This window comes from Phodopus roborovskii, unplaced genomic scaffold (assembly GCF_943737965.1).
Source record: "Phodopus roborovskii unplaced genomic scaffold, PHOROB, whole genome shotgun sequence".
Taxonomy (NCBI): domain Eukaryota; kingdom Metazoa; phylum Chordata; class Mammalia; order Rodentia; family Cricetidae; genus Phodopus; species Phodopus roborovskii.
The window spans coordinates 2,382,182-2,399,389 of NW_026125278.1; the positions used below are offsets into that span (position 1 = coordinate 2,382,182).

At 36.6% G+C, this 17,208-nt stretch overlaps 1 protein-coding gene across 2 annotated transcripts in view; it reads right to left on the reverse strand.

The window, feature by feature from the left end:
* Positions 1-17,208, reverse strand: part of Pkn2 (protein kinase N2) — a 105,118-nt gene that overhangs the window by 21,851 nt on the left and 66,059 nt on the right. The window contains exons 7-10 of one of the 2 annotated variants that reach the window (XM_051194544.1): positions 10,338-10,523; positions 9,400-9,509; positions 648-791; positions 259-334 (exon numbers count right to left, since the gene is read on the reverse strand). In XM_051194544.1, coding sequence (XP_051050501.1) covers positions 259-334; positions 648-791; positions 9,400-9,509; positions 10,338-10,523 — 516 coding nt within the window. The remainder of the gene's footprint in view (positions 1-258; positions 335-647; positions 792-9,399; positions 9,510-10,337; positions 10,524-17,208) is intronic. The other variant, XM_051194549.1, reaches the window with a different exon arrangement.

Genomic DNA, 17,208 nt, shown 5'->3' on the forward strand with positions numbered 1-17,208 from the left:
GGCATGGTGGTGCATGCCTATAATCCAAGCACTTGAGAGACAAATGAAGGTCAGACAGTGTTAATTCGAGGTCATACGAGCCACTAGACTGTCTCAAGACAAAAGAAATGGAGTAATGGATTCTATTACTCAAGTTATGTTTAAAACTACTTAAAAATGTTAGAAATGAACACTAAAAAGAAAGAAAACACAATTACTTTTAGAATGACAGCCAGATTTTCTATAAATAAGAGACTGCATTGATTCTTAAGTAATTACCTTGTTGTTTTGAAAAAATTTTCTTTTGTCTTTGGAGTTTTGGTCTTCTTTCAATAACTGGATTAAAAAAAGTAACCTGCAATAAAGAAAACCCAAGCTGACATGAAAACCGTAAGGGTTATGTTTCGTGCAATCTACTAGACTCCTAAGTTTGAGAACTTAAGGGAATATTATCTATAACTTACTCCAACCCCTTCATTTTCCAGATGAGAACACAGACCTAGAGATGACAAATGATTTTTCTCAAGGTCACACCCCTACTGTGCAGCAGAGCGGCAAGAGTTGAAGGTACCCATCTGTGACACAACGCTCTTGCGTTTCCACATCATGCTGCCAGCACACACAAGTTCTACCACAGTTATGCACATTAAATAAAATACATTCATTACCTCTGCAAACAAAGTACCCTGTGGTTCCAAATAGAGACACATGCCATGCCGCTGGTTGTCTAAAAAATCTTCTAACCTCAGAAATTTTACAGCACACAGAGATCGCCAATCACGCCAATAAACTGAAATTTCCAGTTCACGTGACTAAGATAATTAAAAAAAAAACAAAACAAACAAACAGAAAAGACATCATTGGACACACACTTGAATAAAATATCACGAAATATATAAAATACAAATACAATAAACAAAATGCACACCCAAATCGGAGTACTTTAAAAAAAACTGTAATTTTTTTGATTATGTATCATTTTTATCAAACTTACAATCTTTAACTTAAACAAACTTTTACTCAGACAATCTCTGCTAACGCATTCCTAAAGCTCAAGGCCAGAACACACACGGAGAACAATCAATAACCAGAGAACTTTCTCTCCCACTTAGAACCAGGTGGTTCAGGTTTCTCTTCTCTAAATCCTGTTGCCTGCTGCCCTGTCCTGCTGCTGGAACCTCCCAATGCTTCCACAGGAAAACCATGTCAACAGCCATTTCTTTGACCCACTCCAGGCCGTGTGCCGTGCACTGAGTGCTGTGAGAACATAGGGTCACGGACTTTCCAAAGACGACCACAAGGCAGTAAGGCTGGTGAGAGCAGCAGTCTGGGTCAAATGGAAGGAGGGGAGGGCTTAACCCAGGCTTTATATAGAAAGTGTTCACTTACTATAATCTAAAACAGACATACAAAAAATTAGTAGTAACTTGAATATCCAGACCTTAAAAACAAGTATATATGATTTCCCATTCACGTAAGACAGTATACTGTGATTAGAAATAATGTTTACATGTAAAAACATACTTAAGATTTTGACAACTTACTAATAAATATACCTTAGACAATAGTTTATATTTTGGTATCAAGTCATGAAACTGATTTGTGAAGTATGTTATAATTTATGCACATTTTAATTGGAAAGTACCAGACTCTTCCACTGTTTTGTTTTTAGGAATTATGCAGATTACCCACAATAAAACAGAAATGTATTTCCCTTTAGGTTCTGCAATAAATTACTTCTTTTATATATAAGAATTTTCAATTTGTGAAACTGCATCTTATTATGTAAGCTCCTAGTATACATAATAGATTTTTTACTTTAAATTATGTAACTAGTTGATGAACATGAAAACATTTATAAAAATGCAACATGAAATAAACATGATTCAAAATAGAACATGTCAGAAGTACTCTGTTATCACATGCATGCTCTGAAGTGACACCCCAGGACCCCGCTGAGGGTTTATGCCAGGTAACAGTAGCGCTTCTGGAAAGCGGAGGAGGAGTGTGTGGCTGGAGGGTACATTGGCATGCTGTCCTTCTCTCCTTGCTCTCTGGCTGTCAGGAGGTGAGCAGCCACCTCCTTTGTATGCTATCATCATGCCTGCTTTCCCCTGCGCCTAAAAACAACTGGAACAAATGACTATGAACCCAGACTCTGAAGCTGGAGGTAGGCTAAAGAAAACCTCTTCCTCCTTTTAGATGATTTTTCTCATGTGTTTTGTCATAGTGACAATGTCTGGCTAATACAGACACATTGATGGCAATAGAAAGGATCAGAAAATACAATTTTTATATGGAATTCCCAGGATCTCATCTCATTTCTGACTCATAATTAATATGGCAAAAATACCTGGAGTAAAAAGTATGAGAATGTAAGTATTTTAGGATTAGTTAAGTGGCATGCGTGCGTGCGTACTTATATGCTATTAGAATTTTAAGTATTTTTAGGAGCTGGAGAGATGGCTCAATGGGTAAGAGCCTTGCTGTTCAGGCACAAAGATCTGAGCTGTCAGGTTTGGCTGTGGGAGCAAGCAACCCCAGTGCTGAGGCTGGGAAGGGGTAACAAGAGGATTGATGGGGCTCAGAAGCCATCCAGCCTAACTAAAAAATGTGAGCTCCATATTTACTGATAAACCCTGTCTCAAGGGAACAAGGTAGAGAGTAATAGAGTAAGATTCCTGAATCCCAACCCCTTTTCTGGTGTCCCCATGTATATACATTGGTGCACATACCTAAGCACATGTGTAGGTGAGTATACACATACAAACAAACCACATGCACATACAAGGCTTAAATATTTGAGTCATTTTTAGAAACAAACAGGAAGAATAAACTGAGGCTTTCTAATTTAGGTTTACTTTCCCTTTTCAATTCAGGTGAATGGAGATGTATTGGCTCCTGTCCTCCTCCACTGTTGTGAGTAGAAAGACATTAAGGATCAAGAAGATGTATGAGGCAAAGGCTTACAGATTAAGCAGACTGCGGGGGCACAAATGTTAGTGGGAGAATTACTACTGTTTGTTCTTCACACTGCTGAAGCGGTGGGACTATGTGGACAGCTGTCCCTGTCAATTCATTTTTGCTATCCATTATAGTGAGTCTATTAAAACTCTTTTAATTGATTTTTCCCCCCAGTCTCTAGTCTGTGTGCCAAAGTGAAATTAATCAGAGATCTGAGACTTGGTACAGAATGAGAATTTACAGAGCTAAGGTAACTTTCTTGGAGTTCTACAAGTTTCAGGGCCCTTTACTTTTTGTCCCTTTGCACTGTTCCTATGACCTAGAGATCCTATTAGTGCTCTACAACTTATACCAGTTATGTCAGTTTTCTTTAACCTCTAATACCCAGCGGAATTTAGGAAAGTTGGCTACAGATATAGAAACTGAGGCATAAAGAACCATACAGATCAACTAACCCTTCTACATAAAGAGATGCCACCACTGTCTAGAATGTAAATTACGGGTGAGTTTTAAAGTCCAAGTGCTTAGAAGTAATTTCAAAGGACAGGAGAAATACAATCTGGACACAGTACAATTCAAAAAGGCTGGCCAATAGGACCCAAGTTAAGCATTAACTGGCAATACTGGCTAACTATACAGCTCCTACTTCATTTTGTTTTATTGTGAATTTAAATATAAGATGAAAGGAAACTGTACGGTATGAAGAATCTGTGTGGCTTATCCCTCTAGGGCTAGAATATAAGTAGAAAAAGAACACAAGGCACAAAGCCACCTTTACAGTTAGCTAAGGTACACGTGTAACAAATATAGTACTGAAATGCAATTAAAAGAAAATATGCACATACAAAGAGGCATGAAGAAGGATGGACTTTCAGAGGGAACACAGTGACATCTATGGTGCAGCATGAGAACTACCAGGCGAGGTTTCGTACACTTTCACTATTAGCACCTTGATGCCATCAAACTTTTACTAAGTTTCTTTTTCAATAATAACAAAAGAAAATTGGGGAGGGGGGCACACATACAAGAAGAAATAAGGGTCCATTTGATTCCAAACTTTGTAAAGCTGCATTTTGGATAATACACAGATATACCATTTATTACTTTTAATTAAATAAAAACCAAATAAAAGCATTTAACACTTGTTTCCCTAATACTGACTTTCTAGGACTTAAATACAAATACCAATTAACAATTATTTATTTTGTTTTTGAGATAGGGTCTTACTATATCCCAGGCTGCCCTTGAGCTCTCCTGCCTCGACCTTCTAAGTGTTGGGATTACAGTTATGCCTCACGTGGCACTTACTTCCTAAGGAAGGCAACCATGGGATATTTACTTATTTTTGCATTGTGGCCTATAGAGACGTTATGAAAAATCACTGGAACACTAAACTGTCAAAGTTTGAGCTTTTCTAAAATAAAGGAGAATGAAATTCTACTGCTAAAAAGAAAACACAAAAACAGCAAACTATTTGTCCTAAAGTTAAAAAAAAAAAAAAAAAGGTTCAGTTTTGGAAATCCACAAGCTAAGGAATAGTGACATTTTTACAAAAGTGCACATAACAATTATCTATTTACTGATCTTCAGTAAGCTTCTGAGAAAAACGTGTTATTGCAGCAAGCAAGCAGGTGACTGTACTAAAAAATATTTGAAAACTTTATTAAGATGTTATTAAAGTTAAAGAACAAGAGATGAGAACATGAGTACCTAGCTAGAGCAGGTGTCATGCCCTCTCTTAGGACAAAGCAACGAGAGTCAATAATTATCAGAATCCAGTGACCCTGGATCTTGACAAGAGGACCGAGAAGGGGTGGGCCAAGGCCAAGAAGTGAAGGAAAGAGGGAGTGCACACTAACTTTCCCATGCTCCTGCCCGCTCATCTCCTGGTATCTCTTATTCTAGGACACCATTCAGTAATTCAAGAACTTCACTGCTATGTACCTACTGGGGCAAAGAATAGAACAGGGAAGGCAGATGCCTGGAAGCTCCTGGGGGCAAAGACAAATGAACCACTTAAGGAAACAGTAATATCTGGTTCTCTCTGGGAGTCCAATGAGGAGATTCTACAGCTGGAAAACAAATGTGACAAGACAAAGAATAGACACAGGGACAATGGACAATTTAAGTCAGCTTGCCACAGAAGCACTGCGTGCTCCCTTGTAGGGAAAGAGGCAGGCAAACAAGTTGAACTAAATGAACAAGAGTATAAGTTATGTGTAACTCTTTGCTGTGTCAGCTCACACTCTTCCACAGCCTTCCCTTTATTCCAAACTCAAATAATTTTCTGTCTCTATATACTTATTGCTCCTATTTCTAAACTTGAATATATTTCCCAAGCAAAATGAGTAGACTTTCCTCCTGGTCTTGCCCTCATGGCAGTCCAACTGCCTCTATTCATCAAAGTTAAACATCCATTTGTCATAAAGGTGCTCTGAATAACTTCAGACCCTTGCTTTATTTTTGAGATGTGGGTATCTTACTCATTCTTCCAGAAACTTGGATTCTCAAATCTACAATTCACAATTATAACTGCCTGGAGAATTCACATACATGCCTGCCCTCTATTCCTTCACTTTGAATTCTGCTTAGTGTGTTGGTCTTCTTGCTCTATCCTTCATATGTCTTGACCTCTTCTGCATGAGTTTTAGAAACCCTCTTGTTTCATACTCCAAATAACTTCTTTAGCTCCATCACAGAGCCATTCATCCTCAATTTCAAACATAACATTCGTCACTTTTATAAGTTCTATTAGTTCTTCCCATGGGCATGAACAACTAATGGTCGGTCACAATTTATTTTCTGATTTCTGCCAATTATATCAAAATGAAATTAACACACCTTTAATTTCATTTCCTTCTTTTAAAACGCTGACTACCCATTTTGGTTTATCATTCATTATTCATTCAAGTTTTCAAACACTTATTAGTTCTTTAAACATTTAAACATTAACTTTATATTCTTTATCTCGATCCCTATTTTTGCTAAACATTATATTCTCCTCTGTTTTCATATTTTGAATAAAGGCTCATGTTGAGCACAATCCAGCTTTATGATTCCAAACTAACTTATAGATTTTTATTTCACCACAAACAATGTATTTTTTAATCTGCCAATCTTAGGATCTTTAATGGGAGAAACACTTCTTTTTCATTTCTCTTACAGTAATTTTATCTCAGTGGAATAAGACAGAGTAATAGATGACACAGGATGCTCTAGTCTGGCATCTGAGCATGGACCTATGTAAGCAAGCACTGGTGTGTGTGTGTGTGTGTGTGTGTGTGTGTGTGAGTGTGTGAGTGTGTTTATCACTGAATGACTAAACTGTGCCAGGATAATAAAAGGCATCATATACATACTGTGGCAGTCTTTCCACTGCACATTACTGTAGTCCATCCTGACACCCATCTTACATCTTACAGACAGCCAGACAAATGGGCAGCACTAAACTTCTATCCCTCACCACACTATCAGACAATTAAAAGATAGCAAATGGACTCAAAGACTTGCATCTGCTATCTACTGGCTTGTGCTCCGTCCTTCGAAGTCACACAGCATAGTCAATCTCTTCTTTAAGCGTCTGGCAAACACTGTTAATTGACTAGAATTATCTCTGAAAACCAGGACCTGCCCAGGAGAGACCCTTACGAATGTGTGTTAAGATACAACCTGGAACCCCACTGATATTCCTAGTCAAATCCTTTCTCCTCACTCCTCCTTTAACTGCAAAGAGAGTCAAATCTTTGCTAGCGGTTTCTATTAATTAATAGGTTTAAAATACCCATTCCCCTTGATTGCTCATGTGTGACAGCATGTTTTACCATCTCACCACTCCGGCAACTCTTCACTGGATAAGCTTAAGAACATATGATGGTCTAGACACAATCATACATTCACACCCCTCACCGCCACCTCTCTCTGTCTGGGATACTGCCTACGAGAAACTGTTTTGTGTTTTTTCACTGTGGACTAGTAGTGGCTTCTATATCACAGTATTTCTTTCTATCATTTGCTGTAATAAACCAGAGATCGAGCCCCTATTAAAAAACCTACAGACATAGTAGAACACTTAGAAATCAGATCTAAAAAACAAACAAAATAACCACCCCACTACTACCCCCAACAAAACAAAAACAACAGCAACAACTAAAAGACCTTGTCCTCGCTTCTATCCCATAGCCTGTAACTGACTGACAATGTGGCACCCCGTCTCTGCTGTCTCACTTCACATTACACCTCTGTCTCAGGGTTTGTTCTTTTTTTTGCTGGCAACACATCAAGTTCCTCTCTGTGTAAGGGAAGTTATTTGTTTCTTCTTTTGGGAATACTCTTTGGATCTTAGCAATCTGTCTATGAATTCCTATACCAGGTCCCAGGTTAAGTATAATTTCCACTATCTATAGCATTCCCACACTCCTGACCTGTTATATATGGCTCCATTCCCTCACTTCTGTGCAGATTTTAAACTGTTTACTAGTTATCTTTGACAGGACCAATCACAGCCAGCAATGAGATACTTGGAATAGAATGTAAAATCAGTGACTAGTAAGCCTGTGAGTTACATTATAAACTATGTATCTCTGGAAACCTATGTCCTATAAAAACCCTGACACATATAAGCTGCTGAGTAGATACACAAAGACAGGTCTTACAGATGGATGGGATTTCCTTGTGATCTCTAACTACAAGAACTTAGAACTTACCCTAGGACATACTCTAGAACTTACCCTTCTTTAGTGTAATTATTTTCAAACCTTTGTGACATCATTTTCTGTTCTATTTTCTTGCTCTGGATCCAGATCTACTTGGTAATTAAGTTTTACTAGTTTGCCTTTCCTTTTTTACATAAATCTTCTTTCTATTCTTCCTACCATAATTTAGCTCTCTTCTCTTACTACCTACCTTATGGTTATATGTCAGTAACAGCTGTCCACCAATCTATATGCCTTCTAATTCTTCTCCCTCACATTTATTTTTCACATAAATCCTAAAGTCAAGTCTTCTTGTATGAATTTTCAAAGCACACTACCATGAAGTATGAATACCAAAGTCACTGACTTTTGAGATGAGATCATTAGAATAGAGATAAACCTTATGAAACAAGGTAGCGAAGCCTAGAACTAATGAGATATATACTGAAAAGCTGGTGAAGTATACATTTATTTCTTAAGAGAGACTTGTTGATGTTGTTTACTGTTAGTCTGTACCTGGAAGTTCTGGGATGAAACAACAGTCAATACTTGATTAAATAGGAGTGTATAATAAATGGGTCATTCTGATCTGGGATGAAAGTACCATCTGCTGATGATCAGTCTGGTGCTTACAGACAGAGACTGGTTAGATTACTTCAGTGAACACTAAGTTCTCAGCATGTCTCTAAAATGTTGTATGGATGTAGTCCTCATATACCACTCAAGTGGGATACAGGAAAGGTTAGATATCTGTAAAAGTCATCTGACAGAATTTTGAGACAATAAAAGCAATAATAAGTCTGAAACAAGTTGCTTGTTTTGGAGATAAAATCGGTTAAATCAGAGAAACATTTCACAGGTAGATGCTACAGGTGTAACTGGCAACACTTCTATAGCCTATAATAATCCCCTCAGGCAACATATATACGCTTTCACTCACTGATATACGTAATTTTTAAAAAGCATAGGTACTGTTGATCATTAAATAGTATTATCAGTGACTTTTAGATCAAAATACAAGAAAGGCTAATTATTTTTCTCCTAGACTAATGGATGAATTTAAATCTAAGTTATCTGGCAGATTTGAATGTAATGTTGACTTCTGTTGTTAAACAGACTAGATCCTAGCTAATTACACCATTCTTGAAAGACATATTGACACACTGACAGCTGGAAAAACAGAGCATAATTTTGGTCACTTCTGCAAATCTTGATATGGCAGAATCACTGCAGTAAGTAGATTGCATGTTATTGAATACAAATAGCTGAGCATGCAGTGCCAGAGCGCTGCAATTCAAACACAGGTTGAGAAGGAATACCAGCAAAGAGAAACAATACAAAACAACCCCAGAGCTAACTAGCATACTCTATTGGCACGTGCGCACGCACACACACACACACATATTCTGGTACTGGATTTCACACCACAGACTTTCCTAGCTGACAGAAACTACACATTTCAAATTATTGCAAACTGAAGCTATTGCAGCAATCAGATATCTATGTCTAAAGAGGAATATATATACATTCCTCAGATGAGTAATGTCAGAAACATGTAAGCTACTTCTACTTTCACAAACTTCATGGACCTTTGTGGTTGCATATGCCTTTAATCCTAGAAGGAGGAGGACCTCTGTGTGTTAGAGGCCAGCCTGGGCATATAGTAAGACCCTATCTCAAAACACAAAACAATGTAATATAACAAAACTTCTTAAAGACTTCCAATAAATAAAAATTACACTATTAAAGTAAATTCTTATCTTACCCTGTCTAGTTCCAGTGTAAACTTCTGGTCCCACGATTGATTGGAAATAGGCTTCCAGCTAGTTTGACCAACCACAGTATTATCTAGCTTCAAAACAGCACAGACATCATCTGTAATTAGAATTTATAAGTTTGGTTAAAAACTTTAAACTGTTAAAAGACAATTATCACTGTTTTATAGCACCAAAAGTCTGAAGACTCTTTGCAAATGATATTTTATAATCAATATTGAATTGTCAGAATCTTAATTAGCTCTCGTTTGTATATACAAACATTCCTAATAGTTCCTCCAAAATTATGCTTTGCTTTTGATAAAAGCACAAACACTAAATGGTATTTTGCATATGTAAGGATGCAAACTACCCTTATATGTGTAAACATATTAGCCATCTGATCATCTTCCACTACATTTGTTTGATAGAGAGCTTATTGCCTTAGATAGTTCTTTATTTGCAAAACTTTCCCAGATCCCTCTAAACACAAGAAAGCTACTTCTGCACTCTAGAATGAACTGTCATTTACCTTCCCTCTCGCAAAAAAAAAAAAAAAAAAAAAAAAAAAAAAAAAGAATAGTTTGTTATGTACTAGTATATCCTAAACGTGTTTCTAAATCTCTTATCCACTAGCTATTTACCAAAAGTTCAGTTTTACCAAATCCAAATCATTAAATGAACCAAGATGTAGAATACTAGGAAGAAAACTCTCAGTGTCTGTTGCCCTTCATTTTGTTGAAGATATATTTTTGCCAAATGATTTTGTTATTTGTCACATACTCTCATTCAATTTTAATAGAGTTTCTATTTCCTATACAAATTTTAATTTTTTAATTAAAGCAATTAAAACTTTTGGTCCTATCTGGACACTTCCCATTTTTTTTCTGCCTCCATTGACAAGGCCTTTTAATCTGTGGCATGATTTTAAAAAGCATGGTTACTGAACTGGACAAGTCGTCGGTTTTCAGGAGGTTGCGACTACTTCCACTTTTACTTTTACTAGTTCTGCTCATAAAAGATGATCTGTTTTCGCTTGGACTCCATCCAGGCAATGCAACTGAAGTTGCTTTTGACCGTCCAGGGACATTCTCTAGGATATCTTGGCACCCCATAAGACGGACTTCCAAAGTACCTGTTAATAAATATAAAATAAGAACAATTGTAATATATAAAGCCATGTCTGTTATCTGTTTAGAAGAGGAAAAAGAGGATGATTTGCTAAACTAATCAAAACTCTTCTACAGAGGATCTGTGAGGAATCTACCACCCTTCTGCATACACTCAAAGAAACAACTGAAAACTCTTATGACAACCACAACAATTTTAATGGAAAAGACCAATGCCACCCATCTTAGTTCACTCAAAGAAACAACTGCAACAGTTTTTATAGAAAGGAACAGTAGCAATCAAAATGGTAGGCTACACCTGTTATGCCAGAACTTAAAGCTGAGGCAGATAAGGCCTTTGGGCACAGTCCATGACTACAGAGTTTTACTCCAGCCTGAGTTATATAGGAGACTTGTCTTAAACTAAAACAAATAAGGAACAACAACAGGAGAAAAAAGCTAACTGTGGGACACAAAGTAAGTTACATGAACAACACACACACACACACATATATATTCGAACATTATTTTATAATCAAAAAGATTAAAGAATTCAAAAAGATTATAGAATTATGTGGTTAGAAAACATGAGAGAAAAAAATGAAGCTAAATATTAGCATTCAGATTACATGCAAAAAAATTCTCAGTGCAAATGGCAGCTGTGTTTTAGAGTTAATAGAGTCAACACAGAAAAGTACTTTACCATTCTGCATAAAAAACAGCTCCTGTTCTATTTGAAATGTAAAATTACAATTTAATTTTTCCATTCTGACAAAATAGCCAAGTAATTATGGGTTATAGTTAAGCATAAAATAACAATTTTCTTAAACAAATAGATAAAAAAGGTGTTCAAAATGAAATCAAAGAACTGTGACTAAAGCTATCTGGAAACATGGCTTTGTCACTATGTGGACTAAATACAATTTAAAATGTTGCCTCAGGGCTGGAGAGATGGCCTAGGGGATGAAGACACTTACTGGTTTTTGTTTGTTTGTTTTGTTTTGGTTCCCCCAGAAGACCAAGGTTCAATTTCCAGCACCCATGTGGCAGCTAACAACTGTCTGTAACTACAGTTCCAGAGTATCTGATACCCTCTTCTGTCCTCTAAGTGATTGGCTTGGGTGTAGTACACAGACATGTAAGAAGACAACAGCAAAACACATTAAAAAGTATGTTTAAAAATGCTGTCTCTGTGTTCAAATTTTACACAGTATAAATATTTTAGGAAGACTATTCTAGCAGAACTGCCCAGTTAATTTTTTAAATGATTAATATATAATATCTAAAGCTTTTACTTACTAAAAAGGTAATGAACACCTTACATTTTCAAATAAGAAGTAGAAACAAAACAACCAGACAAAAATCTTTGAAAGTGTTAAGGCACCAGGTCACAGGCAAAGAAACACAGTGATCCCTGAAGGATTAGAAAAGGCCCTATGTCTGCTCCTAAGACTACCCCAAGAGGTTTCAGAACATGCTACACCCGGGGGGGGGGTGGGGGGGTTGGGGGGGGACCAGAGCATGAGGAGACAAAAGCATCTAGAGACTCCTTAGATTTCCAAGTTTCCCTCGTACCTGCTTGAAAATGAAAATCTAGAGGTAGGGAGGGAAACCATGAGACAAGACTAGAAAGAACAATATTCTGTATACAAAGGTAGGAACAAGTGTCCCTACCAACAATAGGGAGGAAGAAAGAAAAAAAAAAAAAAAAAAAAAAAAAAAAAAGCAAAAACATCAATTTGCAGCACACTGGCAGGGGTGAGGGGTGGGGTGAGTGGAATTCAAAAAGAATTTTGTTGTAACAGTAAAAGGTGGTTACTCCCAAATGACATTCTTTTCTATATAGCAGACCCTAAAAACTATACACACAAGATTAAATTATTCCTGGGTATCTGCATACTAGAACAAATCTTAAGGATGCTTACTCAACAGCTCAAAATTTGCAATGCCTGCTATCTAATCAATGATTACCAGGTGAGTTTGTTTTATTAACACATAGTGACTTAGATACAAGTTAGTATACAAGGCCATTAAAACAATTACATCTGCATTCCATCTGTTCAAAGGTTGTATAGACACATGGAAGAAATTAAAAATCTCACAAGTATTAAATTTCTAGAGAAGGAAAAGACAATGTCTAAAATTTAAAGCTATGTAATGGATGGCCTGTTGAGTACTGCAAAAGAAAAGGTTGCCTGAGTTAAAGACAACAGCATCAGAAAAAATTAATTCACCAGGGAATACAATAATGCTTATGTAAACCATGAATTTAACTTAGACAGAACCATGGAAGTTTAAATGAAGTTTCCAATAAAAAGCAGAAGTATTTTTTTTTTAAAGTGGATAAAGGCTCTCAAAATTACATGAAAATTAATTAGAAGTTCAAGATTCTCAGTGAATACCAAATCAAATAATCATAAAGTGTATCATATTTATTTATTTGTTTGTTTGTTTGGATAAACAGGAAGCATCACAGGAAGCAAGAAGAAAAATAACACCACATACAGAAGAAGAGAGATTAGGATAAGAGTAGGTTTCTCATTGGAAACAGAGCAGAACTACTTTCAATATGCCTGAAACACTTGTATCACTAAAAAGTGATACATGTTTACTTTAAAAAGTCATCATATGGTATACATAAGATGAGTGAATCCTATTGAATAATTATGCAGTAGCACAATTGTTATGGTGGGAAGAAGAACAGTTATCTTTTTTTCAAGTTGTTAGGCTGTATGTAGAGCAACAAGATAGCAGAGTGGCTATCTTTTTTGTTGTTGTTCAAAAGAAGCAACTTGTTGTGCTTATGTTTTGTTGAAACAATGGCAAACTTTCCTCATTTCCAGTGTAAATACTCTGCTGTAAAATTTATCCTGGGGAAAACTGAAAACATCTGGTTACTACTTCAAATCCTGGTGGCTTATTAAATATTTCAGTAATTTCAATGTATCAGGACATGACAATGCTCACCACCTGCTTTCATTTAGAACAAAAAAAAATCCCAGAGGGAGTTAAGATCTTTATTAAACATCTAGGGGTTTCATCCTTTTATGACATGGTATAATTACAATTGCTTGTAACCACATCAGAAATAGGGTAAAACTACATTCTTCACCTCATAAACCATAATACAAAATATTTAAAACATGTGAGTCTAAGAGCTAAATGTATTCATAAGCTGTTTTACTAGCTCAGCATTGTAACCTGTACAATTGTGTTATTAACTGCTACTGTTTTGAGATGAGTTCTTGTATGTAGTCCCTTCTGGCCTTGAACCCTTGATCCTCCTCTCTCATCCTCCCAGGGTTGGGATTGCCAACCTGCATACTATGCTACAGTTATAATCTTGGTATAACTGATTAATAGATTTTTAAATTCTGAAAAAAAAAAAAGGTATCTTCATTAGGGCTACTACTACTGTGATGAAAACTATGTCAGGATGAAAGTGTTTGTATTTCAGCTTATAGTTCGACAGCATAGCCCATCATTGAGTGAAGTCAGGGCAGAAACTCAAACAAGGCAGAAATTTGGAGGCAGGAACTAATGCAGAGGCCATGGTAACTTGATGCTTGTTGGCTTGTTCATCATGGTTTGTTCAGCCAACCTTCCTATAGCACCCAGGTCCACATGCCCAGGGATGGCACCACCCACAATGGGTTGGGGCCCTTACACATCAATCACCAATTAAGAAAATACCCCAAAGGCTTTCCTACAGCCTGATCTTAGGGAGGCAGTTTCTCAATTAAGAGTCTCCCTTTTCATATACATCTCTAGCTTCTGCTAAGTTAACATAAAACTAAAGCAGCAAAACCAGACCAGAACAGAGATTGAAAAAATAAAATTGTAGGCATATGAGCTCAATTTCAAGTGTGGCTTTATTATTTTTATGTCAATAATATCAATTTCCAAATACTTGAAATGTTACTTTACCGAATGAATCTTGAGAAATTCTTAAGAATAAGCACTAACCTAAAATATCATCAAACAATGTATTAAGTACTGTAGGTCCCTAATTATCACACAGTAGTTAGTAGTCATTTGTGGAATAAATAAAATGGTAGGTTGGTGATCATCTCTTCATTCACTATAGTTCTACATTCCTGTTTTGAATTTGAAAAATATATACACCATTATAAGATAGATAATATGGCAAAGACATTTAAAGACGACAGGGGAAGATGGCTTACAATGTACTTGAATTGTCAATGGGATCTGTTGAGCCAGCGCAAGTACCATGGTATGTAGGCAGAGTTTCTTCAGTGTTACAGGCTTTACATAAAACAGTCTGCTAAAAAGCAGTTCTGACATCTTAACAAATTAATAGCTATTTGAAAAAGTAATTCACACAACTAGAAATCCTTTTTTATTTCACTCATTAAATAAGCAATATTATTTCCTAGTAAGGGGCAATATTATTTCCTAGTAAGACTTCCTGGTCTACTAACTTTTCACATAGTAACGAAGGAAATCTCAACTTTACAGCACAGACATCACTTGTCAGAAGGACAGAGTTCTAGCTGGGATTCAAACTGCATACAATAACCTAGCAATGTGGATAGTTAGCTTAGTGTGGTGATGCTGTGCTGCCTCAAATATATATATCCTGTTGTGTTTCTCTGAACTCATTTTGACACCACAGTGTGCCTCAGATTTACAAGTTCAATTTGGGAGCTACAGCTTAGGATGATTCTAATTACTAACAACAGTAAAGGTGAAGTGTAAAAATTTCATTCAAGTTTTATGTCGGTTTACCACAGTAGGCTGGCAAGATGGCTTAGCAGGTAAAGTCACTTGGAGACAAACCTGATGAAACGAGTCTGATCACCAGGTCCCTAAAATGGAACAAGAAAAACAACTCCCAATATTCTCTTTGCTGCCCAAGTTTACATCCTCAGAACCCATTCAAAAGCTGGAGGGAGATGGCTACAGAGAGAAGACTCCCTTGAAAGTTAAGAGCTAGGCAGCCTGGCATATCAGCAGAAAAACAAGAATAAGTCCCTGTTTCAAACGAGGTGGAGGATGAGGACTGATACACGAGACTGTCTTGACTTCCATACTTCTGCCATGACATGTAGGCATCCACACTCACATACATGAATGCATGAGCTCACACACTCATAAAAGTGCTGAGAGAAAATGTCAAAACTATGATGCAAAAACGAAAGACTAATTAGATCCTCCTATAAAAATAAAATCCAAGGCAGTCCTTTAGCACATTACCTACTCAGAAGAGATATTAATGAAAATGGCTTACATTTAAGGGAAAGGACACTAGAAAGTAAAACCAAAGATTTGAAACCAAAGAAAATATAACTGACACCAGTAACACAAATGACACTAGTGAATATTAAAGCAAATACCATGATTTATGGTTCCTAATTACTTGTGATTTAAAAGACAAATAAATAAACATGATAACCTGTCAATGAGCAAATTATGTACAAAGACTATTTGTAACAGCAGGAGGAAAGAAAAGGTATATCTGTATACAACACTTCTTGTAGAGTATTAAAGAAATGCTGGCATCTCATGTAAACACACACGCACGAAACCCTAGAAAGGTTACACATTTTATAACTCATGCTATAACATCCTAGAAAAAGAAGAATCCTTGAGTTGGGTGTGTTGGTAAATGCCTATAATCCCAGAACTTGGGAAAAGGGAGTGGAAGAAATTAATAAAAAAAATAAAAAATACAAAGAAAGGGCTGCCAGGCTTGTAGACTGGGAATGGGACAGGGACTGGTAAAACACAAAAGGGAAACATAATGGGAGACGCCCATGGTTACAGAAGGCTAACACCTGGGTAATGTGTACATGAAGAGTGAGCTAGTTTAAGTTATGGACTTCAGACCATAACGATGTGTCAGTGTAGATCCACCAATTATAAAAATCTGTGATTCATGCCTGTAATTCTAGTACCCAGGAGAACTGCCATCACTTCAAGGCCAGCCTGGGATACAGAATGAGACTGCATTAAACACTATACCCCTAAAAAACAAATGAGATGAGAGGAAACAAACAAAAACAAAACCACAAACCAACCCCAAACCAAAACACATCCATGCCTGTCTGGGAGATGATGAATATAAAGATATTTGGCTTGTGAAGACTCTTCTATTTCATATTCAAATTCTGTATGACTATTATAACCTTTGTAAAATTAATTAATTAATTAAATAGTAAAAGAAAAGCGAGGGAATAAGAGACTAGAAAAATCTACAGAGAGCTTATATAAGGCTCTACAAAGAAAGTACCATTTGTAGAACAAATAGCAGAAATCTCTAGTTTAAATTTTAATTACATTGATTGTGTATGTATGTGTACGTGCATGTACGTGTGCATGCACACCACAGCATGCATATTATCAGAAGACACTTATGGGGAATCAGGCACCGGCAAATGTCTTTCTTTTACTTGATGAGTCACCTCATTGTGTTATAATACAGGGGTCTCATAGTTGCTCAGGTTGGCCTCATTCTCTAGTAGCTGTCTTTGTTTTATTAAAAAGAATTTTACCCTTAGTTTATGGTAAGGAGACCCTAAACCAGACAGAAGCTGTCAACCTGTGGCTCCTGACCCTTGGGATTTTTCAAATGACCTTTTCATGGAGTTGCCTAAGACCTTCGGAAAATACACATATTTATATTACAATTCATAATAGTAGCAAACTTATGAAGTAGCAATTTGAAACTGTATTAAAGAGTCCCAGCAT